The 24,257-nt window shown below is 41.5% G+C and overlaps 1 protein-coding gene across 1 annotated transcript in view; it reads right to left on the bottom strand.

The window, feature by feature from the left end:
- Window positions 1-6,675: 6,675 nt before the first annotated feature.
- OBI1 (ORC ubiquitin ligase 1) overlaps window positions 6,676-24,257 on the bottom strand; it is a 28,716-nt gene continuing 11,134 nt past the window's right edge. The window contains exons 5-6 of the mRNA XM_090023805.1: window positions 21,090-21,178; window positions 6,676-9,509 (exon numbers count right to left, since the gene is read on the bottom strand). Of these exons, the coding sequence (XP_089879931.1) occupies window positions 7,976-9,509; window positions 21,090-21,178 (1,623 nt within the window). The 3' untranslated portion in view covers window positions 6,676-7,975. The remainder of the gene's footprint in view (window positions 9,510-21,089; window positions 21,179-24,257) is intronic.

Raw genomic sequence — 24,257 nt, 5'->3', positions numbered from 1 at the left:
AGCAGCAACCAGGCGACTGTGTAGCATTGCACTTCAGATACCATCACCCCGCTTTCGATGGCTTTGGTGAGAAAAAGCCCCGGCGTGGAGTGGTTGATCAGTCCACAGTGCGCCTCTTTTTCTCCTTCCTTTCCCAGTTGCTCTGATAGAGACACCCGTGCAGCCTCAGGCTACGCCTGCGAATACACACACCTAGCCACAGTCCTAGTCTGAATATCTCCCGGGCCTGGTAATACATTTTATTTCATTTTAATACCTGCTGTTATTCCTCTTCCTAGTGGGTACTTCTAGTGTCATGAATACTGATAGCAATAAACTTGCAAGCTTGGAGGGTCGACTTCACCGGCGATCCCATGCTGTAGCTCTACTTTTATGGGCCAACACGCTCAATAAAACGAGTGAGGCACATCCATAAAATGCATGTACTTGTCTCCAGCAGTTTTCTGCTCTTGCAAATGTAAGGAATAGGCACACTTCCTTAACTGACTGAATCGCGGACCTGGAGAAAGTCATAAAGCACCCCCCCCTTTCCCCCGAGTAAAACGATTTATAAATTAATGACTGTAACCCACTGCATTTGATTTCCCTTCTTTAGCATTCCCAAAAGATGGATATAGTCAAGCCCGGGCTATTAAGCACTAATGTCTGATCATACTTTGCTATATATTCTGACTTTTCAGCAACAGCAACAACAACAAAATCACTCCGGGGTTGATAGAACAACCCACGCGAGCCTGAGATATATTTAGATTTCAAGGAGGATGCTTGATTCGCTTGCCTGTGCCCTCCCCTAAAATTTCCCCAAGTGGTGGTGGTAGCACTTGAAGAAAACCTCCGGTTTATATGTTCTTTGGTAAAGTTCAGGGAAAGTCAATATCCCATTTAGTGGAAAAGCGATTCTCCCTTTAGATGAGAAAACCAGCCTACCTCCGAGAAAGAGTAAACAAATCCCCAGGGCGAATGCACAAAAAGTATTTTCATAGAAAGAAAGAATGAAAGAGTGAAAGAAAGAGAGTGAGAAAGGAAGAGAGAGAGAGAGAGAGAGAGAACCAACCCACCCCAGGGTGAATGTACAAAAAGTATTTTCAAAGAAAGCAAGCAAGCAAACTACCCTCCTGCGTGAATGCACAAAAAGTAAATTGAGAGAAAGAGAGAAAAGCCCCAGGGTGAATGCACAAAAAGTATTTTCACAGGAAGAAAGAGTGAAAGAGTGAGTGAGAGAAAGAAAGAAAACCAACCCACACCAGGGTGAATGCACAAGAAGTATTTTCAGAGAGAGAGAAAGAAAGAAAGAAAGAAAAGCCCTAGGGTAAATGCACAAAAAGTATTTTCATGTCCTAATGAGGACTTTCCTTACATCAGCAAAGCCCTGCTAATTACGGATGGACACGCTGCAATAATTGCTTTTGCAGCCAAAGTGTAGAATGTTGTCATATTAAAAATTGAAGCCCTTGATTGCGGTGGAGGTCCCAAGGCGAGCTGGGACGTCCCCTCTCTCAGGGAAACCAGGAGGCTGGAGGAGCCAGCTAGCTCCAGGGCCAGGGCACCAGACTGCGGGTCTAGCTATTCCTGCTTTCAAAAGAAGTTTCTTCTGATTTTTCTGGGCTGTAAAGGGACATCTAGTTGCTAAAAAAGCGAATTCGGAGGTGCCTCCAACACAACAGCCCCCAGCTCCTGTTTCATTTCAATACCCATTTAACCCCCATCGATAGAAGTATTGAGGGTTTCCAATGGGGGCGTGAAACAGGCAAAGGATCAGGAGCTGCCTTCACTTAGACTGCTCTCTTGGGTCTGTGAGCTGCAACCCACTCCCCTTTTTGGCACAGGAAGCTTGTGTAAAGGTGGGGGGAGGAGGTGTGTGTGTGTAAGGGGGGGGGGGTCTCGCAGGGGCTGGGGAGGAGGTTGATCCCTTGCTCAATCTAAGCTCACTCTGAGATCTGCTCTGTTGCCAAAAAAACCAGAGCACAGCGCCCTGCTTCCCCCCCCCCCCCTTCCTCGAACAAATCAAAGCACGTTCCGAGGGGCTGGGAAATAGTTGCCTTGTCATGTAACACATTGCCCTGATTTATTATAAAATTTTAACGAAATCATGCATATTTTAACAGCCTTTAATCACTGCATGAAAATTTAATTCATGAACTGTAGCGCGTTTAAATAAATGAAGTGTTAATTCATTAGGATTAATTAATTTGTTAAAGGATTGTGTGCAAGGTTAAGGTGGAAGAAAAACTCTTTGTTAGTTGTGTATCTTAATCACCAGGTTTGGTGAACGGTTACACACATACACACACGCACACTCTGCTGATCGGGAGGCTGGGAATGGGTGGGTAGAGGGCAAGGAGGAAGTCATTAGAGGCACAGCAGAGGAGGAAGAGCTGAGTGTATTGCAAACACAAGGGAAAAGGTACCAGCTTCCCACCTAAACCTAGCCACCCTCTGATCTAAACTTCATTTCCTGACCTTGTCCTAGAGAATAAAGGAACCCTTTCTCATGCAGATGTGCAGACAAGAGCTAGAATCCACTCCAGAATAGTCCAGGGCTAAGATAAGTGGGGTGTGTGTGTGTGTGTGGGGGGGGGGGTGTACAACCTCATACCAAAATGAAAAGCTGCTTCTTGATTCAGCCCAAATGTTGCAGTTTCAAATGAAAGGGAGAGCTAAACCTCAGAGCCAGCAGCAGGCAAAGAGAAACTGAACATCTGTGAACCAACTCCAAAGCTTCCTTCCTGTTATTCTGGATCCACATTTTAAAAGGGAACTTGGTAAAGTTATAATTAGACAGGGTTTAATGATGTCAGTAGAAAATATTTTCAAGGCTGTCCTCCTTACAAAACTAAGGGTATTTTCTTTCTTTCCTTCCTTTTTTTGGGTAGGATTATACAAATAGTCAAAGCCCAACCTGAATTAACTCCTCTCAGTTTAGTATAGATGCTGCTCATCACGTAAAAAGCAAGCAGACTATCCTGACTTTCTTAGGGCATTAAGTTAATTATAATTGACATTTATAAGGCATCTGTATCTCTCACACCCTGCTTTTAACAGGGTACAGCAATGTAGTGTCTATATGCCAAGGTGGCTTAGGCTGCTGGTCTCATGCAAATACTCAAGTATAACAGCTATGTAGCATGAGAGCAAAGCCATCTGTGATGGAGCACTGAAAATTTTCAGATACCCTAACCTTCATTAACTTTCCAATCTGTTCTCAGCCACCCCATCTCCAGCCTCTCGCCATTCCACCAGCTGCCCCTTTCCTTTCCCTTTGGTCAATAAAGCTATTTGAAGAGCTGCATGTAAATCATATTCAACTGAAGGGCTTGATGCAAAGGCCACAACAGTAAAGCAATGTCGAGGCAGGTTAAGCCACTGCGGTACACGCGTTTTACAGGCCACAGAGGTTAACTCTATGCCCACAACTACTGAGTAGGCCAGAGCTGGAACCTTACCACTTGTTTGCATTAGAATCACAGCCCTATACCTTGTAACTGGACAGCAGATTCAGTCCCTGTGCAAGGAGTTGGATTATGTCATTTTTAGGGTCTCTCCAAACCCTGCAGTTCTGTGCATTTAGGTCACTCGTAGTATGCCTCAAAACTCTGCATCCACCTCTTGCATGATCTTATTAAATACACTGCAAAAAGAACTAGTATTTTTACAAGATATTGTGTGCTGCATTGCCAATCCTGTTGAGAAGACATGGTTTAAGGACTCCCTCCAACAGCTGCCCCATGCTTTGCATTTGAATGAAAATTTAAAGTTAACTTGATTAGTAAGAGCATCTTATTTGGCAAGCACAGCACCTCCAGAAAAAAATAGAGTTGAGGAAGAGACTAGTTGGTAATAAGGTAGATGAACTTTGGTAGCAACCCAGTGCCCTTAAAAAATTGAGTGTGTGCAACTTTATTATACAATTAAAAACAAAAGTTCAGAGTTCAAAGCAGCATGGCCCTCCCAGGGGCTGAGCATGAAATAACGTTAGCAACAAAAAAACATTGTCAACAGAGATTGAAACATCCCCTTCATATCCCTCATCAGGTTACATATGTAGGACCAGCTATCCATCTTCCACCTTGCAGAGTGTCCGGCTTGATAATTTAGTACGGCACAAACTGGTTCCTGTTTTATTGCATGGTGAAGTGTCCAAATTCAAATATGAGATACTCTTGGACCAGAAAGTGGAAGAGTTGCAGAGTATCATTGGAACCCCTTCCCTCCTGCCCCCAAATGATGCCCCACACATGTCATATAGTTGAAGTGTGGAACTCATTGCCACAAGATGTTGTTGGGGAAGCTGATGGTTTAGCCCAGGGGCGAGCAATTATTTTGGGTGAAGGGCCACTTACTGAGTTTTGGCAAGCCATCAAGGGCCACATGACAGGCAGCCCAGGGCAGATTAATACTAATTTTCTAAATTTTTTAGGGGCCTCACACGCCGGATAGAATGGCTTGGCGGGCCAGATCTCACCCACCCTTGGTGTACCCAGATTCAAGAAGGAATTGGACAGATCTTTGGAGGAAAAGGTGCCTCAGTAGTTATTTAGAATGGGAGTTTCAGGTACAGCCTTTGAATCAGAACTTCCTAGACCTTAAATGCTGGGGACTGCAACTGGGGAGAATTTTTAAGGCCAACAACCGTGTTCACTCTCCCTTTTAGTATCTATTCCATCTTTGTGGGCATGTATAGATGGTCCCAGGACCCGCTCTATAGTCACACAGCTTACCTTAAGCACGATCAGATAGGGTCCCTGTACCCATTTGCTAGTTCCAAGAGTTGCATTGGGAATACAATTTAAGTTAGGGTTGGGGTGGGAGGGGGGGCAGAAATGGTGCTACTGTGTCTACAGGGGAGATTTGGCAGGATTGCGGGGGGCGGGGGAGGAGCTGTCAGAGGGCTAAAAATAGCTCCGGAGTAGGAAGAGGGGCAGCTTTGGGGATGGGACCAACAGCTGGACTTTTCCAGCCCTGGGGTGTACATGTTTGGTAGACTGGGCTAACTCATGAGGAGGTGCACTAAGCTAAATGCAGCTGGCCACTTTTGCCTGATCTAGCCTCCTTGAACATACATAGTTTGGCACTTAGACCAACATAACTCAAGTCAGGGCAATTGAAGTGTAACAGCTGCACATATCCTGTGCCTCACAGGGTATCAGGCAACAGGGACCTACAATGTGACCCAGTAAATGGCAGTTCTTATGAGCAGGGATTCTGGTTTTCTCCAACTAAAAGATGAAATAAATAAAAATTGTAAATTTTTGGATATACATTTGGGATTTTTTTCTTAAATCCTTATACCAGGATCCCTGTTTATGAGTTTGTGAGGTGGGAATAAAGGGGCATGAAAAGGAACATCAACCTAAACTCTATTTCTAGGTCCCTACCAAACTGATGGCCCAAGTGGAGTGTGCTGCGGCTCCTTTAACTTTGCAAGTTACCCTGCATGCCCTGCCCCACCTTCAGATATGCTAATTCCATATCTGAGGGACCCCACTTACAGCTTACTCCCAAATAAGCAGGGAAATGAGAAACACGGTTTTAGGCATGGTGTTGTTCTTGCCTTCCTGCCAGTCTGCAGCAAGCAGCAGGGCCGCTGGGGCCCTTCGGCTAATCAGCACCAAGACAGCACCATATTTAAAACCACAGTTTTCGCCTCCTTGCCAATCAGGAGTGAGCTACAAGTGGGGCCCTTCTACCAATCAGCAGCGGGGGCACACATGGGGGAACCTGCAAGATTAAAGGACCCACAGCATATGTCACTTCTGTCATGAATTCTGCCCCACCTATTTCATTTGCCTCTCTAAGCTGTGTTCATTTGCTGAATTCAGTCATTAAAATTAAACACTTTTACATCCATGAAAAGAACCCAAAAAACAAAAAACCAAAACCAAAACATACAATCTGTGCTGTTAAAAACAAACTGATATAACATAGACAGGATTGTGTCCAGCTAGGTTTAGACAAGGCATTGTGTTACAATAAGTAAAAAATCTACTCCCCGTCAAAAAGCCCAAATTATTGTGAAACATAAATCTCAAAATTTGTATTTCTAAGGTTCAGGGACTACAACATCCAACCATGCAGAATAAAAATAAAAATATAGTCCCAAGACATAGCAATTGCATATGTACCTGTATTATTAACATTTTGAAAATCTGAGCAGAGACCGGAAAAAACAAGAGACACAATTCCCCCCGCCAATTCCTGACCCAACTTTCTCCCCTGCCCTTTCCTCCCCTCGCCCCCAATGGGTTAACTAAATTAATCCTTTAGATTACACATAACTGGTAAGAGAAAGAAGCAATTCATATCCAAAAACAAGTTGGCCCTTTAACCTTTGAAAAAAAAAAGTTTCTGGCATTCAGTTCTAAGTTTTCCTGGGGCATTAAATAACATATTGTTCCCTTGAAAACAGCACAATCAAACAGGCAGATTTCTAATTCTACTCTTTTTAGCAGCATCTGAGGTCTTGTGTTTATGGTAATAGCAATTACTTTTGTTCACACATGTATACCAAGCTCTATTACCAACTACATATATACACAAAACAACAAGCATGCTGAGATGCCCAAGTTGTCCACAGAAATACAATTTTTACTGACTTTTTTTTTCCATTAATAAAATTTTTATTTCTGTCTAATCCAGTGAGCGAAAAGGAATTTTATAGATGTCTTATTCTTGATCCATCAGTAGATGCAACTTGCCCATTTTAATAAATGCTACTGGGTGTCCATTTAGAACAACAACATTCATTCTGGTATAATAAAACCAGCATATTTAATTTTAAAAAAGTTAAGGACATTATAATGCAAAGAAACCAAGCTTGCTTTGTTGCTTAATTATGTCTCCTGTCTGTAGCAGACCATCAAATTATGTTGACCTATGCAATACTGAATAGAAGAATCACCTCCAGAGAGAGGCTGAAAGCCTTTTCCATCAACTGTGTCGATGCCGACACCAGAATGATAATAAACCTATCAGGGAGGGGAAGACAGACTTTGTTTTAATAAATTCACATTTAAATCTTATAAAACTTTTATACAGTTATCAAAAAGAAGGGAAGGTTTCCCCAATTCCTCCTGTGCCAATTCCACATCTGAGGCAACACCAAGAATTACAGTGCTCATGACATCTTTTATTCAATTCACATAGTAAAGCATGCAGTATTAATGTAAAACAGTACAGCTTTAATGTAAAATGTTCTGGGCACATTAGGTAAATAAGCCATTAGCATATAAACCCATTATACAGTCTATATAGACGTACTGAATGTATTTTGAATAACAATGCTTCTTGGAAACTAAATTAAAAATTTGTTCTTAACTTGCAAAGTTTTTCAGTCCCAAGGAAATGCTAGAGAGGAACAAGAAGGGGGAGAAGGAGAGGTTCCTCTCCTTCCCACTCCACACACACACACACACACACACACACCCACACACACCCACACACACCTCTCACCTGCCTTCCAGGTCCAGCACAGAAAACTGCTATACTGCTATGCAGGCAGATCTAAGCAGAAACAGTTATTCATGGAAGTCACAAGTTTTAGGACAAGAATTTCCAATGTTTAATAGCAAATGAATGAAACCATACTATAACCAGTAACAGGTTTACATGCATAAAAGAATGTTTTCTTTTAGCACAGGAAATGCAATATTTTAAACAAGTTCGTTCCTTTTAACAGGATGGCTTAAATTTAAAATCCGTCATTCATGGAGGATAGAGCTGCTCTTCACCAATACAAAAATCATGTAACCTGGCAATTAAACAAGAAATCCAAGGAGTACAGAACAAAGATGCTTAATCAAAGAAGAAAACTGAAGGGTTCTTCTCTAAAATTAAACAGTGGGGTAATAGATTTGAAGGAGGAATATTCACTTTCACTTGGTCAAAAGGGTCACAATGGAACTCACAAGAAGATCAAGTTCACTGGGAACTGTTCTTAATTTGGCACCAAGAATAAGAACTTCAAAACTTACAAGCATCAGTTTTTAGTAGTTTTTGAAGGACTAGCACTAGAAAGACTGCTCTGAATTTTTCTTTTGGTTGACTGATTGACACTCTTATTTTTCTTTTCAGGAATGAAGGAAGCTGCCCAAGGAGACTGAAGTGGATTATGCACATCAGGAGACACCTTAAAAAAAGAGGAACCAAACTTCTGTTCTTCAAATAACCTTTGTGAGTTACTGAACAGAATACTTGGGGAAAACTCTCTTTGAAACAAACAATTCTGAGATTTCATTTCAGCAGTTTCAGAATTTTGGCTCGAAAACAGTCGGAAGCGCTCATTCAGATGTAGTCCAGATGGAGAAAGGACAGAAAACATAGCCGATTTCCAGTCATTTCTGTCTGCTGGCTGGTCATTTGACTCCAGGCATTTTGAACTCTTTTGCTCATTCCTTTCTTCCAGCTTCATATCTGTTTCATTCATAAGTTCAGAACTCTCTGTTGACTCTGATGGATTATCAAGATCAGAGGATTTAAAATTGTAGCAGGGACTCCTGCTGTTGTCAGATTCAGACATCATAGAGTCCAACTCAGAGATTTTATCAAGGTAGGCAGCATCCATGGATGCCTCACTGGATGTTCTTGTGCGGTTCATTTCAGAAGAGCAAATAGTATGTAACCTTTTAGATAAGCACGCACTTGTCTTCTCACTGGACTTTACTGGTAGCTTTCCTGAATGACTACTGATTATATTTTGCTGGGAGGCATCAAAATCTAAGTTCTCAGTGTAGTTTGTTGGGCAGCTATCCCAAAACACTGGTTTTGCCGAAGTAAAACAGGTTAGCTTATTTTCATTGTTACAGCTGCTTACGCTGTCCTCTGGAGAAGCTTTGTTGCAGTCCTCTGGAGCATCACACAAATCCTCAAATTCCAATTTCCTTAGAAAGGCAGGTGGCTTTCTTGTGTCCTCTTGTTTTATAACAGGACTTTCTTTGACATCAGGCGTGTTCAAATGGAGACAACTAAGAGACAAAGAAGGTGTACAAGGTGCTGGAAGCTCATATAGTTCTTCATCTTTATAAGCTTCACGATCCTCAATTTTCTCCCACTGTTGCTCTAAGCCAGCATCTGTATTTGTAGTAGCAACAGCCAAGAGAACTTCCTGACAACCTGAAAATAGTTCTTTATTTGTGGGACACTGAGTGTTTGACTCATCCAAACTGTCTTGACTAGCAGAGGCTGAGCATGCTCCACAATCTCTCAGTCGCTCAGGCTGGTCCTGATTTTGACTGGTAGTCAGAGTCTTTTCCTCTAGGCTTTCTACTTGGCTTTTTAATGAGGCAGCATCATCCTCACTGCTTTCACTTCCTTTATCATCTGTGGAAAGTACTCCCTCACTAATAATATTCTCACTTAGGTTAGTCTCACTTGGCCCTTTTAGTTGTGAAAGATGACACTCCAGTTCTTCTATATATTTATCACTCCTTTCCAGTGCTTTTTTCAAACGATTCATTTCACGTTCACACTGCTCTACTCTGGACTGAAGTGCAGCTACTGTAAACCGACCAAATCTGCAAGAAATGGAGAGAAAAACAAAACAAAACATCAATTCTTTTGTTTCTTTCTGGGATTAGATTAGGAAATTACTGAGCAAACACTTTGTTAATTTGAAAATTAAAAGCAGATTCCTTTTCAGAATTGTAGTTATCTGCTAGTTATGGAAAACAACATACGTGGAGGTGAATACATGAAAAGCCACGTACGACTTCAAAATTAAACTATCAGTAATAGTGAGGCAATAACAAGTAGAAGATTACCCTTCAAGGGGCTGGATCTATCAATTCAACTCAAATATGCATGAAGAATTATCCCCTAAAACAATGGCAAAGATTTATGATAACATTTGAACAGTGGTCCACATCTTGAAATATTTACATTCAATCATTTTCCTACAGTACAGCAGTGTTTTACAATACATTTCCTATACAATGTCACCTTGTCAAATATAAAATGCCAATATGAAATTCAGAAATTGTAACAGTCCTTAGAGGTGGTTTTAAATACTTATTTGGACCATTTCAATTATATTCACCTTAGATATACAGCTTTTCTTTGGCCTTCACATGGGCTGTGCTTTAACTTATTTCAGAGCTACTTGTTTTCTAGGTTTTACTGTTCTAACAATCTAATTACTTTCTGAAATCCAATACATTAGATTGCTGCTTGCAGTTTGGAAAAATTGCATGTAACACGTTTGCATGACTCCCCGCTTGAAAAAAAAAAATGCTCAACTGCAAAGTTAACAGGAAATACAAAAAGTCTTTCCCCCTCCCTCACTATCTCCCCCCGATCCAACTGTTTTTCAAGCTTGACCTTCCCCAGAGGGCAAGTGAAGGTTTCAGCTATATGCCCTAACTAATTCTAACTTGACACTGACAGGTAGGCACCAGGGAATTTTCTATTCTATCTGCAACTTTCAATTTACAGACAGAAAAAAAAAATTAAGTTCTGGTATTAAGGCAGGAGGGAGGGGTGGTCCTCCACCCACTCTGACATCAATGGGAAGTCATCCTCCTAGAGAGAAACAAGTTGTTTTTTGGGCTTACTGGCTTTTCTCATGCTATGGACAGTATAGGTCTGCACCGAGTCACTTTAAAAAGCCCAAAGACAGTATCAAAGTGGTTCTCTTCTGGGGTGCTCTCCACAGCCACAAAAAATATCCCCAACCCAAATTTTTTGCTTTTCAGCCCCCAACCTTGAGACCTTCCCTTCACCACCCTCAGGCCAATGAGGTCTGAATGTAGCTGAACCTACAGCCTGTGAATAAATATTTCTGAAACAGCCAGAGGGATTGCTACTGAGCAAAATGTGCTTTTTCAGCAGAGGGCTGAGCCCTGAGTGTTAGGCAATCTTTTTTCTGTAGGTGCTGTATGTGCACAACTGCAACTGAGGCCAAATGGGAGCTGAGACGATCAGCATCCCTGAAGGAGTTGGGTGCTTGGGTTCGCTTAATCTTCCATTTGAATGGGAGGCTGTACAGGAGCCAGGAAGCAATGGTTTGCCCACCTAACGAACTTCAGCACAAAAGAACAAATTAGTAAATTTCCCATACTGAATTACGCATTACCTTGAGATTATGGACCAACACCCTTGCTTTCGCGTTAAACAGACAACCTAGAAATCAGAATCAGTGCCTATTTTTAAATAGGCTGTTGTGCCAAATAGACTCTGGATTAGCAAAAGGGAAAGTTTTATGAATCCTCTCTTCATTTGCTTATCTGGTGGATACTGGAATGGGGGTTTCATATAGCAGTAAGCAAGAGGGAGAAGGGAGGGGGAAGAAAAGTAAAGAAAAGAAAAAAAGCACTATGAAACCTTCACGTTTCCAGGACACTCAGACCAAGAACCTGAAGCTCTTTTCCCACTTTTTTTTTTAAATCTGATTAGATTTCTGATTTACTACACCTTTCAAATACAATATGCCAACACATTTTAGCATGCTTTCCTCATCATTTCAAGATCAAAATTGGGTTATATTAAAACACAACCACAGCAAGTTAAATCAACACCGCAGAAGTCAGGGAAACCTTTCCCCCCAGTTCCTAAGGCAGGTAGACCGTGATGTGCTTTATTTTGCCTTCCTCTGAAGAATCAGGTATAGGTCACTGTTTAAAAAGGTATTATACCAGACAAGTCTTAACTTGCTAAGCACTGTCAGATTTGCCACATAAGATATTAAGAGGGGAATGAACAAAAAGAGTGCGCGAGAGAGAGAAAGACAATGAAAGAGAAGAGTGATCTGAGGCCTGAGTAGCTTAAAAGCCAAGTGTAATCAGCTTTAGAGAAGTGAAAAATGTGTATGCAAAGTAAGCAAAATTTTCTAGAGCTTGTTGTAACAGACACTTTGACATAAAAATTAAACATGTTTTACATTTATATGCATACCTAGCAATTTTTTAATGGAAGAACTGTGTAATATGTTTATTTAATGCAAATAGCATTAGTGATTGCCTCAGATTTGCTTACCAAGAAGAAGCATTGTATTCTCAAGTGCAACTTCTATAAAAAAAAAAAAAGTGTCCTCAGGTAAAAAAGGAAACTGAAATATGTCATTCAAGACCACACAGCATTACTAATATGTTAATTATCATAATGGATGTGCCTGGGAATTTTGTTTTTAGAGGAAAGTCTTACATACAGCCTAGAAATGGTTATGGCCCTAATGAAGCATTAAAGCATCCTTTTGCAAGACTTGCATACTTTAAAAAAAATCAATTTTCAATTTTCAAATTTTAGGCTTAAAATATTTAAATTGTAATATGATCGCCAATTATTCCAGGCCAAGAAAACCTTGGTGTTGTTTAAGCAATTAGACCTGTATGTAAATGTTTTCTAATGTATCATTTGACATATTGGTTAAAAGGAGCCATAAGAAAAAAAGTTTACATTGGACAGAGTTCACCAAAAAGTTGGGTTCTGAAGTAACTAACTAAAAAGAGAATCTGACATTTGAAAAGCTAAATCAGCTTGCCAAATCTCAAGATAGCTCAGATGCTTCCAAGAGAACTGGTTTCAAGGTTGAGGGTATACTGGGTTCATCAGAGATCTGAATATACGCAAACATGTGAATTTTAGAGCAAGCTTCTTATAATGCTGCTTGCTGTGGCAGTAAAATTTATTTCAATGTTTAAAAAATGCATTATAATATTTAAAAAAAAAAAATGTAGAAACACACCATTATGGTGGTTCAAATTTATCCTTCAACTCCAGTGAGCATAGAAGGTCAAAATCCCTGAAGGCTAATGTACACATTCATACCTACATCTCCGAAACATAATAGTCATTATCCCATAGGTTCTCAGTTCAGACTGTTTTATTCACAAACAATACTTCAATTTGAACCTGCCAGCTAGAAGTTTGCAGCCAGCTCTTTCTTACCTCGGCAATGAAATACCACTCCAATTGTAAGCATTTCTATCAAGTAATAAAGAAATGACACATCCCCTTGATGCCAAACTGAACAATGTTGCCAGTCATACTTAAATCAAAGGGCAATTTCTACTCTGAAAACTGACAATTTAAAACTAGCGACACTTTGGGGTCCCATACTTGTCATCTCTCAGAGCCACCAGATCAAATTTGTTTTAAAGCGAAAAAAACATTCTTTTCCAACTACCAACCCTGCAGGAAATTGGTTAGTCTAGTGGTTCCCAACCTTTTTTATACCACAGCCTGGCAGGAGTGGGACAGGACGTGGGGAGCCAGCTGCCTGCCTCCCTCCCGGGGCTCCCCTGCTTTAACCCCAGAAACTCAGCTGTGACCCTGAAAGCTGCTCACTCAGATAGAGAAACGGGGGTCTGAGTGGGGGGCTTGTGCCATGACCCAGCAGCCAACCTGCCACAGCCCACTGGTTGGGAACCTCTGGCTTAGGCCACTGGTGCTCAACTACATAAGCGTGAGGCCCAGATGGGTGGGCTAGATCAAATCTAGCATGTGGAGCTAGGTCCATGACCTGGGACCATGCCCTGGGTCCAGCTATGGACCAGGACCACATTCTGGCTCAATCCAGAATCTGGGGCCATGTCATCTGGCCTGTGGGAGTGGCAGGGAGCAGTGGCAGCGTTAACTATTATACGGCTTCCAGAACTATGGCCATTGACACTGCCAAAATTTCTGGACCTGTGTAAAGCCCATGGGCCAGATGACAGCTCTATGGGCCAGGCTGGGTTTGTTGGGTCATACTTTGAGCATCATTAGCTTCTCACACATCCCCAAGAGTCAAAGCTGGACTGTAGCATAAATTCCGTTCTCAACTTTACATGTTGAATTTTAAAATGAAGTACATATTTACAAAGAGTTATGTTCTACCTAAATGGCATACTCTTTGTATTTTACCTGCATTACACTGCACTACAGTAAGATAAAAGTTTTGATTTAGGAGGTGATCAAGAGAAGTATTTCTTTTGGTCTATTATTCAAAGTACTGTGTTAGTTTTGGACACCATGCTTCAAGAAAGACATGAACAAGTTAACAAGAGACCGTGAAGGCAACAAACATTTCAGAGGCCTGTGAATCATGATTTATGAGAAAACAGTGAAAGAACTGGGATTATTTAGTCTCAAGAATAGAAGAAAGATTTAATAAAAGTGCTTAAACACCTTAAAGATAGTTAGACAGAGGACGGTGACAGAACATTTACTGGGGTTGCATGGGACAGGACAGAGTAGCAATCGTCTTAAATTGCATGAGGAGAAATACAGGTTGAAGATTTGGAAGAACTTTCTAATTATGAGAGTTGTGGTTAGCCCCACTGCACACCCTGCCTATGTGGTCAAATATAGGAACAGACTACCTAGACAGGCTGTGGATCTCCATCCTTAGATGTTTAAGAGCAGGTTAGACAAAACTCTCATCTAGCATGGTTTAGACTAGGGATGTAAATATTGATTTTTTTTAAAAAACAAACATATCCATTTACCCTGTTGTAATTACAATGATTAAATGATTCATTGGTATGGCAACTTCTGGCCTGACCCACTTGGGGCTGCTCTGGCTTGCCTTGCAGGGTGCCTCTGCTTGGCTCAGCACCAGCAAGGATCTTCTCTCACAGTGTGTGGCAGGGATTCAGTGGCTCTCCAAAGCACTGGCTGTCCAGGGCTGCACCTCATGATGAGCTGGGAAGGTAGGCTGGGTGTGCAGTGGGGCTGAGCTGCAAGTTCAGGTGAGCCAACTTACCTCCACCTTGCGTCTTCCAGGCCCTGCAGCCACTGTGGGTCTGACTGGGGAGCATGCATGGGCACCACCAGCAGTGGTAGCTGCAGTGACAGCTGCAGTAACAGATGGCACTGCATCCAGCCAGGTGCAGGGATGGGGATGGGGATAGGTGCTGGGCTCTGGCCTGCAGCTCTCTGAAGTCAGATCGGGACAGGGATGCAGGTGGCCTCTGACTCTCCAAAGAGGGAGTCGAGTTGCTTTCCTGGTAGACAGCAGAGTAGAAGGGGGAGTGGGGACTATTATTCAATAGCCAGAGATCCTGGTTTTCTCCGATAAAAAAAATCCCCAATTTTCAGATTTAAAAATGTAACACAAAATCCACATTTTTCTGTGATCAAAATGAAACACTGCTAAGATATAGGTATAACTATAGATATAGATACAGATATATAGTGGTGTTTCATTTTAAAATCATGGAAAAATGTAGATTTGGGATTACTTTAATTAAAAAATAGGGGATTTTTAAAAAAAAAACCAGGACTCCTGCTAATAGCTAGGCTCTACGGACCCTGGTGTCTCCTGTGAGCTGCCTGGGCTCTGCGGTGGGCAGCAGGTGCCTGCCTGGAGCCCAGGCTGCTCGTTGCAGGTAGGGGGAGGCTTCAAGTGGCTGTACTAGGGTCCATGGAGTCCTCTCTCCCCCCGCCCCTTGTTCCTGCCTCCCTCTCACCTGCCCTGCCAACTTCTGGTTCCTGCTGGGTCACTGCGCAGCGTTTCTTCCCGCTTCACTGCCAGACTACATCCTGCACTGCCCCATGCTAAAGGACAACCAGTAAGCTATAGCTGGCTATCACTGGGCTTATTAGTTAAACAATTAACTGTTCACATCCCTAGTTTAGAAGGATCATCCTGCTCAGAGCAGAGGGTTGGGCTAGATGACCCCCTGAGGTTCTTTTCAGGTCTGATTTTCTATGCAATTCAAATCCAAAAAGAGCCACCCAAGGTTCAAAAAACAGTCCCCACAACGCACTAGTATAAAAAGAATCTCATGAGGTAAGGAAGATCCTAAAAATGATGGCATGAGGAATTTGGTGTATATACTGCACAGCTCATGTCTGGTTTCTGAGGTCTGCAAAATGCTGCTATTATGGATATGGCAGCAATTACACAACACTAATTAATTCAGAGACCTGAAGACTTTCAGAGTTTAAAGAGCTCAAAAATCACAGAGTGGGGGAGGGGAACAAAATAAGCCTACTCGGGCTGCATACAGGTAGAACACCTCCAAGCTGTCCACTAAATTCCAGGGGCTGAGAATTTTGCTGGGTTTTTGGTTGAAGCGGTGTTGGTCTAAGGACATAGGTAGGCAAGGTTCTTTGGGTAGATGTGCTATCTTATTAGACCCATTAAGTATTAGAAAAAAGTTTTTTTGCAAGCTTTTGGGGTGCAATCACCCTTCTTCAGGCACAGAACGTCTCTGCTGTTCCAAGACGCCAAGGAATGAAAGAAGCTAAAAGGCATGTGGGAATGAAGAACTGCTCTGCTGCAAGGAGGCGGCCTGGGTTCAGGCCACAAAGAGCAAGAGCATTTTCGTTCTCATCTTACCAGCTCCTCTTGAGGCTGGGACATAAAAGATGGCAGAAGAATCAAGAAACCCCACATCCCTGTTACTTGGCACTCCAGCTCCCCTCGAGTCTCTGGCAGATAGGAGCAACAGTCGCTTGGTAGGGGCAGGGAGACACTCAAATGCAAGGGAAAAAGGCAGAAGGAACAAAATACAACATGAGAGGGTACAACAAGCAAACAAGCAAAAGATGCAGGGAACAAAGTTGGCTGAACATAAAAGGTACAGAATGAGAGGGAGTGCAGCTACTGATTTAGCCAGCTGGACCAGCAGTTACAACAGAAAACAAGATCAGTGCTCTGCACTGACCAGACAGTAATAGTGTCTGAGCAGCATGTGGCTATTGATAGATAAACATGGAAAATAAATGTGCATGTTATTCTTTGAAGGGCTCAATTATTTACTCGCTCAGTGGATGGTCACAGACTAAATCCTGAGCTATTAAGATACAACTAGGCTAACTATGACTGACGGTTTCTAGAGCCGAAAACAAACTCCTTAAGGAAACTAGGCAACTAGGAGAAAGGATCTTACTTTTCCCAGAGGTGACTCCAGGGTTTTAAAGCTGAGTAATATACAGAAGATCCTGCCTTAACAAGGAGTGTTTTTAGAAGGGAAACTGAAAATTTGATAGCTTGGCAAAAGGCCAGTTTATAGATAATAAACCATATGGTTTCATTTTATCCATTAACAGTCTATCAACATGATTGTTTATTGGTAATCAGAAAGCAGGAGAAAGGCATAAAACTGGGGGGAATATGAAAGCGAGCAACAATAGTTTCCTGGCAGTTATGATGACTGGGGATCCTGGTTTTCTCTGATAAAAAATATCCCCAATTTTCAGATTTAAACAAGTAACCCAACAATAACATTTTTCTGTGATCAAAATGAAACACCACTATATCTATCTATATCACTATAGCTATTAGTGGCATTTAATTTTAAATCACGGGAAAAAGTGGATGTTGGGTTACTTTCTTTTTTTTTTTAACCTGGCAGTATTCAATGGTAATAACACACCTATATTGGGGGGGGAAGTCGGTCTGGTTTAGTTATGCACAAGGACTTCATATCAGGCTATTCTGTTGCTAGGCTGATCCCCAGTACTGCATGGGAGAATGTTTTTCTCTCAGTATCGCATACAGTTTCCTAGAATGACATTCTGTCCCTCACAGTATTAGCCCTTCCAGCCTTTCCCTGCTAGGAAGAGGGAAATGACAATAAATAAGTAAAACACCAATTATTTAGGTACAGGTCCTTTCAAGAGGGCTCTTATGGATGGCAGTTACCAAAGTCAAAGACTTCACTTCTACCATACGGCATTCTAACATGCAAGTAATTCAGGCTCCTGGTTCAGCAGCTGCCAGGCTTTGCATTCAGTGGTTGATATTTCTCAGCTGATACCAAAAAGTATCAGTGTCCTATACCAAAATACCAGCTGTACCAGAAACACTCGGCATAGCTGCATCACACCACACACATGTAGACATCCTCCTCCTAAAAACAGGTAACAGTTATTTTGATCAGCCTGGTGAACTACCCTAGGACAGAGGAAGGACCAAACAAAAAAAATTGAATTAACAGTAGTTAAATTAACTTGTATCCAGCACTTTCCTAGCTGGGAACAGGCTGCTGCAGATTCTAATGGTTGGCAAAGCAAAAGTTTGGAAAAGCTCCTGTTAAGGACTTCTGGTCCATCCACTGTGGGACAGAAGTAATTACAGTTGTCATACACTGAAGTTGTGCAGAGATAATAAATGTTGCCAAATACTTCATGACATTGGAAAGGGAGAGGTGATTAGCCATTTTAGTCCAAGTCAGGTAGAAGGTAGGGTAGTTTAGAGAGGTACAAGCTTTCATAGGCAACAGCTTACTTCACCAGATGCTATGAATAGGAAGTAGTTCCTTTCCTTACCACAAAATGTGGCTCAGAGCAGAACAACCGGTTTGCAGACATCTCCCTCCCCACCCTTCCCATCGATCAGTCCCAAGCACAAAATGTTTCCATCTCTTTCACACCAGTTGGGGTAAGGTGAAACCCTTCACTTTGGTGTAGTGAAATTAGACTATTTCTGATCGGCAAGGACAATTTAAAGAGTCCAGAAAGGAGCACAAAGGAGTCCCAGAACTACTTAGATTTCATTTGAAGAATAAACTTTCCTTTTAGCCAAAAGGCACAAGTGAAAGCAAACCACCACGAACAAATCTCTCTCTCAAAGAGGTTTCATGAAGCATTTCACAACATCGGTAGCAAGGTTTGGAAGTTTCACCAGACACTTAGCTGGGATCCAGAACCACATTTTCCACAGTAAAGATGGTCAGGAGGCAACTATTCTAACCAAGTTGTCCTCAGGGCTGTCAAGAAGTCTTCAATGAAAGTGAACTGCAGCTGATATTGCAAGTCAGTCATGTCCCCACAGTAAGTCTACTCTCCCATGTAGGATACTATATGCAAAGTACTAGAGCTATTTCAAGGTCAGTGCTTTTAAAATTTGGTCCTCATTTCTGTGTGCTCAGGGAGGGCAGGGTTTGACAATAAGGGTGTAGGGAAAAGGAGTTACAGGGGAAACAAGTTGGGAGAGCAGAGGGCAATGGGGCTACCTGACCCTCCCCCCACCCTTTTTTTTTTCTTCCCTGCTATAGCAGTGGGAAGGGGACAAAAATTCAAGGGAAACCTCCAATACTTAGATTCTATATCTGGAAATTATAACAAATTCATAAATTGTCCATATATAGATCCTACTTATTGGGGGGTCATCTTATATTCAAGTAAATACAGTATATAAAAAGACAAGATAGTCATTAGACAAACTTGGGGTGAGAGGAAGAGCAGAATCAGGATTTAATGATACCATTTGGATGCTATGGAGAAAAATTAAATATTTAGGATTGAGGATATTTAGTAAGCTAAGAGATCTGATTAAAACTAATTGGAAGTTAACTATTCATAAAAATATAGTATACCCTTGGTGGATACTTGATAGTATACCTTTTATCCACAGGCAGTGATGTAGAAGTTATATTTTCCTTTCAACAATATTTTTAGATCCTCTGTGCTTTGGCAACTGAACTCACAGTTTGCCCTCTAAAGTAGATAGGAAATGTTTTTCCCCCACTAAGCAAAACTAGTATTTCAGAAAAGAAAAACCTCCTGAACTAGGGAGGATGGAGGGGGGGCAGGAAGACTTTTTTTTAGTGAAAGATCAGATGAGATGGGTGGGAAAGAAAGAACCACTATCTACTGAATAACCAGTAACCTGTTAATTGTGACATTGACCTGGGATGCACAAGTTCTAGATTAAAAGCCTCTTATCTGAATCAACCAGAGCTGAGAATTGATTCCTTGTTTCTCACACTTCAGGTGTGTGCCCTGACTACCAAGGTATTTGATATTTTGATTATTTGCCCTCTCCCCACTAAACCCCGCCCCCAAATTAAAAATGTTGAGCCCGAATTTTTCCACTGAAAGAACAATGTGCTTTACAATGTTTTAAATATGCACAGTGACTTATACTTGGGAGAAGTGCAACTGTGAACATCAAAATTACCCACAAAAGGATTTTTAATTGATAATGGTCTCAAAAGCATAAGCTAATCATTATAAAGATGGTACCAAGTTCTATTTCTCTCTACAGAGAAAAAGTTAAAGCCAGGAAATTACTAATAGATTTGTTAAGATGCTTATGAATGGTGTGTCAGTCCAATTTAAACAATAGCATCATCATTAGTAATGAGGAGCAGGAGAATAAATAGGAAAAAATAAAGCAAAGTTGATTTTTTTATAGTCCTTAATGCCTTCTGAGGATTTGGTATACAATATTTATTACATATAATATTAGTATATTTGAACATATACTAACTCCAAACAGCCTGCATCAGAAGACACCATATGTCCCACAAAAAAGCCAAAACACAGATAGCCGTGTTCGTGAACCGGAACATGCACTTTGCAGCATCTTGAAGGCTTGAGGCACTGCAAAAATGCACATAGTGCAAGTGAATTGGTTTGCCACACTGCACATTTGGAATGCGGTGGCAAAAGAAAATACTGGGAATTCCTGGTTCTAAAGAAGTACAAAAACATGCAGTGCAGCATGCTGCGCCACATGTGGCGTCACATGCGGCAGCAGCGTACGTTGCCTGAAACCAGAACCTGGCCAGCCAGATCCATGTTCCAGCTGCCAGCCAGACTTTGTGCCCCCCAAGTTCCCCTACCCCACCTGGGTCAATTTGCCATCTGCCAGGTCACTGTTCTCAAATCATTAATTAAGATAACAAATTCAATATAAAAATTAGTTCTGATAATATGAGCTGGTATATAATATGGTATTGTACTGTTGGCACTTGAGCCCTGATCCTATAGAACTTTTTCAGAAGACTTTTAGTGATTTTGAGTTGAGTTTTCACTGAATTAAGACCAGAGACTCATAGTACAAAAGCCTAGAATAATAACTGTTGTTGCAGGTCAGCTCGTAAGAGTCCTGCTCAATATACCGAAAATAGCCCAAGCAACATTTAAACAGAAATAAAATATGAATTTAAGCACACAGCTCTCCTGTCAAGAGGCAAACCTTCAGTATTGACCAGGTAATGCAATGCCAACACTAGAGTGGAAGTGTACACTAACTTAAGTAACAGTTTCCAGTCATTTGTAAACTGTATTTTCCACCCAAGCCTATGAAGATGAAAAATCCAAAATCCATCTTCAAGAGACATCTACAGCACTAAACACACCACCACAATTTTAAGCTAAGGTCTTACTATGGTTAAACATAGTCTATGAATAACGCAATGTAACTTAAAATATTTACATACTTTTGGGGTGATCTACTATCAAGTTCAGCCTTCAGTCGCAAGTTCTCTCTCAAAAGGCCACTGTTTTCCAGGCTTAGTTTCTTATTCGTCTGAAGTAATTAATAAATAAATAAATAAATAAATAAATAAATAAATGCAGTAAAACAGAACTGAATTATATTATTTAAAAAAGCACAAACAGCTTGCTGTATAAAACGGATAGCATTAGAAACCTGAAGCTACGAAACAGCTCTCAGACAGGGAGAGCTCTCACTTAAAAATTACCATGGGAAATGGCTTGCAAAAACTGAATAGAGAACAGATATTTTTTATTTATATTCCCAAAATACATTGCAAGTCTCCTATCTAGGGTAATAAACAGATCTATGTTAAGAGAGAGAGTCATTAAGGGGATGTAGTAATGGCAATTCCATGTCTTTTTTTTTTCCACATGACTAAATACTTTAAGTACATTATCATTACAATGTGCAGGTATCAGCAAAACTAATGTTGAACAGCTTCCCACCCCCTCCCCAAAGTAGAGTAAGATTACTCTGATTTTTTTTTTTTAAAGCATAGTTTCCTCTGGATGTAATTCATTATGACAAACTATTTGCAGGCTTTCTTAAATATAGGTTCAGTGATGTTACAATTAAAACTTTTGATTTACAGCCTCACTCTTTGAACTGGGGTCAATTTTGTCTTCTCAGTTCAGCAGATACTCTTGTTAACAAGGTACTTCATGTCAAGAAAAAAGTTTTCCTGCTGTGACGTTTTAGAACTATAAATATTTTTCCCCTTCAACTCTCAACTAATGCTGCACCTGAACAAAACAGTGAGAAAAAAAATACTCTTTGCACTCCATTTGCACTCTCCATACTTCATTTAATAGGACTGAGGACAATTCAATCTTGATAAATGGAAAGAACATAAATGACACAGCATTAAGATTTATAACCTTAAAGGATGTTGTACAACATTGACAGTTAAGTGTGCAAACTTGTACACAAGATAAACCCCAGAGACTTCAAATTAGAATCCATAGTGTCAAAACAGATTCCAACTTGCTGTGGTTTTCCTGAGTTTTCCCCCCTTCCCCCAAGAAAAAAGAAAATCCCAACTTTTATCTTCGCGTTAGCCAGGGTCAAGATGGAGCAGTTTTGCTACATTTATATCTTTAAAGGTCCCTGCACAGGGGCATAGTTACAGCAGGTGAGTTGCTGTCGTGTCCAGAGCAAGATCCCCTGCCTTCCACCCCTTCTGAAGCCACTTGAAGTCTATATTTGTCCATATGCTTAAGACACTTAGAACAAGGTTCTGGATTTCACTTGGGAGCCTATGTGGCTAGGTTCCACAGGCAACACATGGAGTGTGTTGCCTTAGAAAAAGCTCACACTGATCAGGGAGATGCCTAGAATTAGGCAGTGAGACATTGTGGGCATGACCAGTGAGACATGCTGAGCACAGAAGCATATCTGAAACTCTGCCCCTCAGCAGAGTTCAAGTGCCCAAGTCAGAGCTGCAGGCAGGCACCTCCATCCTCTTATGGCCTAGGACCTTGAATCCACTCCTAAAAGCCCAAGGAAGGGTGTTTGTACTTGAAAACTTGCAACAAATGTTTTTCCAACTACTGAGTTGGTCTAATAAAAGACACCACATTTACCCAAAGAACCTTGAGTGCCTACTTCCTAAGAGGTAGGCGCTTAGCACTGTTCAGTCAAAAAATTGAAGAGGAGTCTTGGTTTTCATTTATAAAAGGCAGCTGGAAAAGCAAAAGCAGGTGGTAACTGTCTTGTATAAGAACCTAGTAGTTCAATTTCTTATCCAGGAAGTGGAACACTTATGTTTAACATTAACACACGTGTTTATGCTCCTCCCTTCAGCCTGCGCAAATCATACCCATATCTCCCACTTCCCAGGAGATTGCCCTTACCATTTGGCCATAGACTAGCCCAAGAGAAACACTCCTCGCTCCTGGTAAAAAATGAACCTTCATTAAGCAACAAACGCAAACAGGTGTTGCCCAGCGTTTAAGGCACTACAGTGGTAGAAAGGGGGACTTGGGTTCCAGTGGCTGCGTCTACACTACACTTTTAATGTGCATTAGCTTATTTTAGTGCACTTTAAAGCAGCAGGAAAAAAAAAACTGCGCTTTCACTAACGCACATTCAAATAGGCTAATGCTCCTTTTTTGTAGTACCTCACAATGGAGGTACTAAATGTAATGCGCATTAGCATAAGCTCATTAATGAATGTGTAGACATGCACAGTCTCTGCTTCCATCACTGGATAAAGTACAGAAATAATGGCTGTTTAAAAGAAAAAAAAACGGTTTAGAACAAAGGAACTATAATATTGCTGGGTTTTCCCATTCCTCCCCCACTTTGTCTTAACCTTTAGAAAACAGTCAGACTTCCTCTTGCTTGCTAAACTTTTGACCCCACGAAATCTTGCACTCTTTAGCAACCTGTGCCCTAGCTTTTAACAGGAGAGATTTAAGAATGTCCTCTCTTCCAGTTTATTCTAAGGTGTCATGATTAGGGCACCTTTTTGGGAGGCGGGAGATGTGGACCAGGCCCCCTTTTCCTAGGTGAACTCTTCGATGTTTAGGTCATCATATAATCCAAGCATCTCCACCTCCCAATTTAAACCTAAAAGAACAAAAGCTGAATTTTGTGAGGGACCCTATTCTGCTAGCATGTATGAAGCATATAGTAAGTACACCTACTCAATTAGGTTCTCCAGCACACTTACCGCAGAGGTTTTCAACCTTTTTTTATTAAGTGTACCCTTGGTGGCTGGATGCAGAGCAGCAGCAGCAGCAGCATGGTGTGGTAGGTGGCAGTGGCTTCCCCCACCCAGCAGCCAGCCGGCAGGGTGGCATCTGTGTGACTTACAGAAGGGTGCCAATGCCCTTGCCCCCCACAGGCCCTGTTCCTGGGAGGTGGTGGCGCTGAGTGGTGGGTGACACCACTCCATCCCCACCTGCCCATGCATACCCCCTAGGGTCTTCCCAAGTACCCCCAGGGGTACCCATACCCTCAGTTGACAACCCCTGCACTTAGAGGAATGCCTAACTTCTGGATTGTAACTGGGATAAGGTACATCTTTTATGACAGACTGTGGCAGTCCTCAGCATGCACAGAAGTAGCAGTCTAAACTGCTTGAAAAACTTTTAAGGTCAGACAA

This window comes from Crocodylus siamensis, chromosome 1 (assembly GCF_052110815.1).
Source record: "Crocodylus siamensis isolate JL-2025a chromosome 1, ASM5211081v1, whole genome shotgun sequence".
NCBI lineage: Eukaryota > Metazoa > Chordata > Crocodylia > Crocodylidae > Crocodylus > Crocodylus siamensis.
This window is presented reverse-complemented; position numbering and strand designations above follow the sequence as displayed.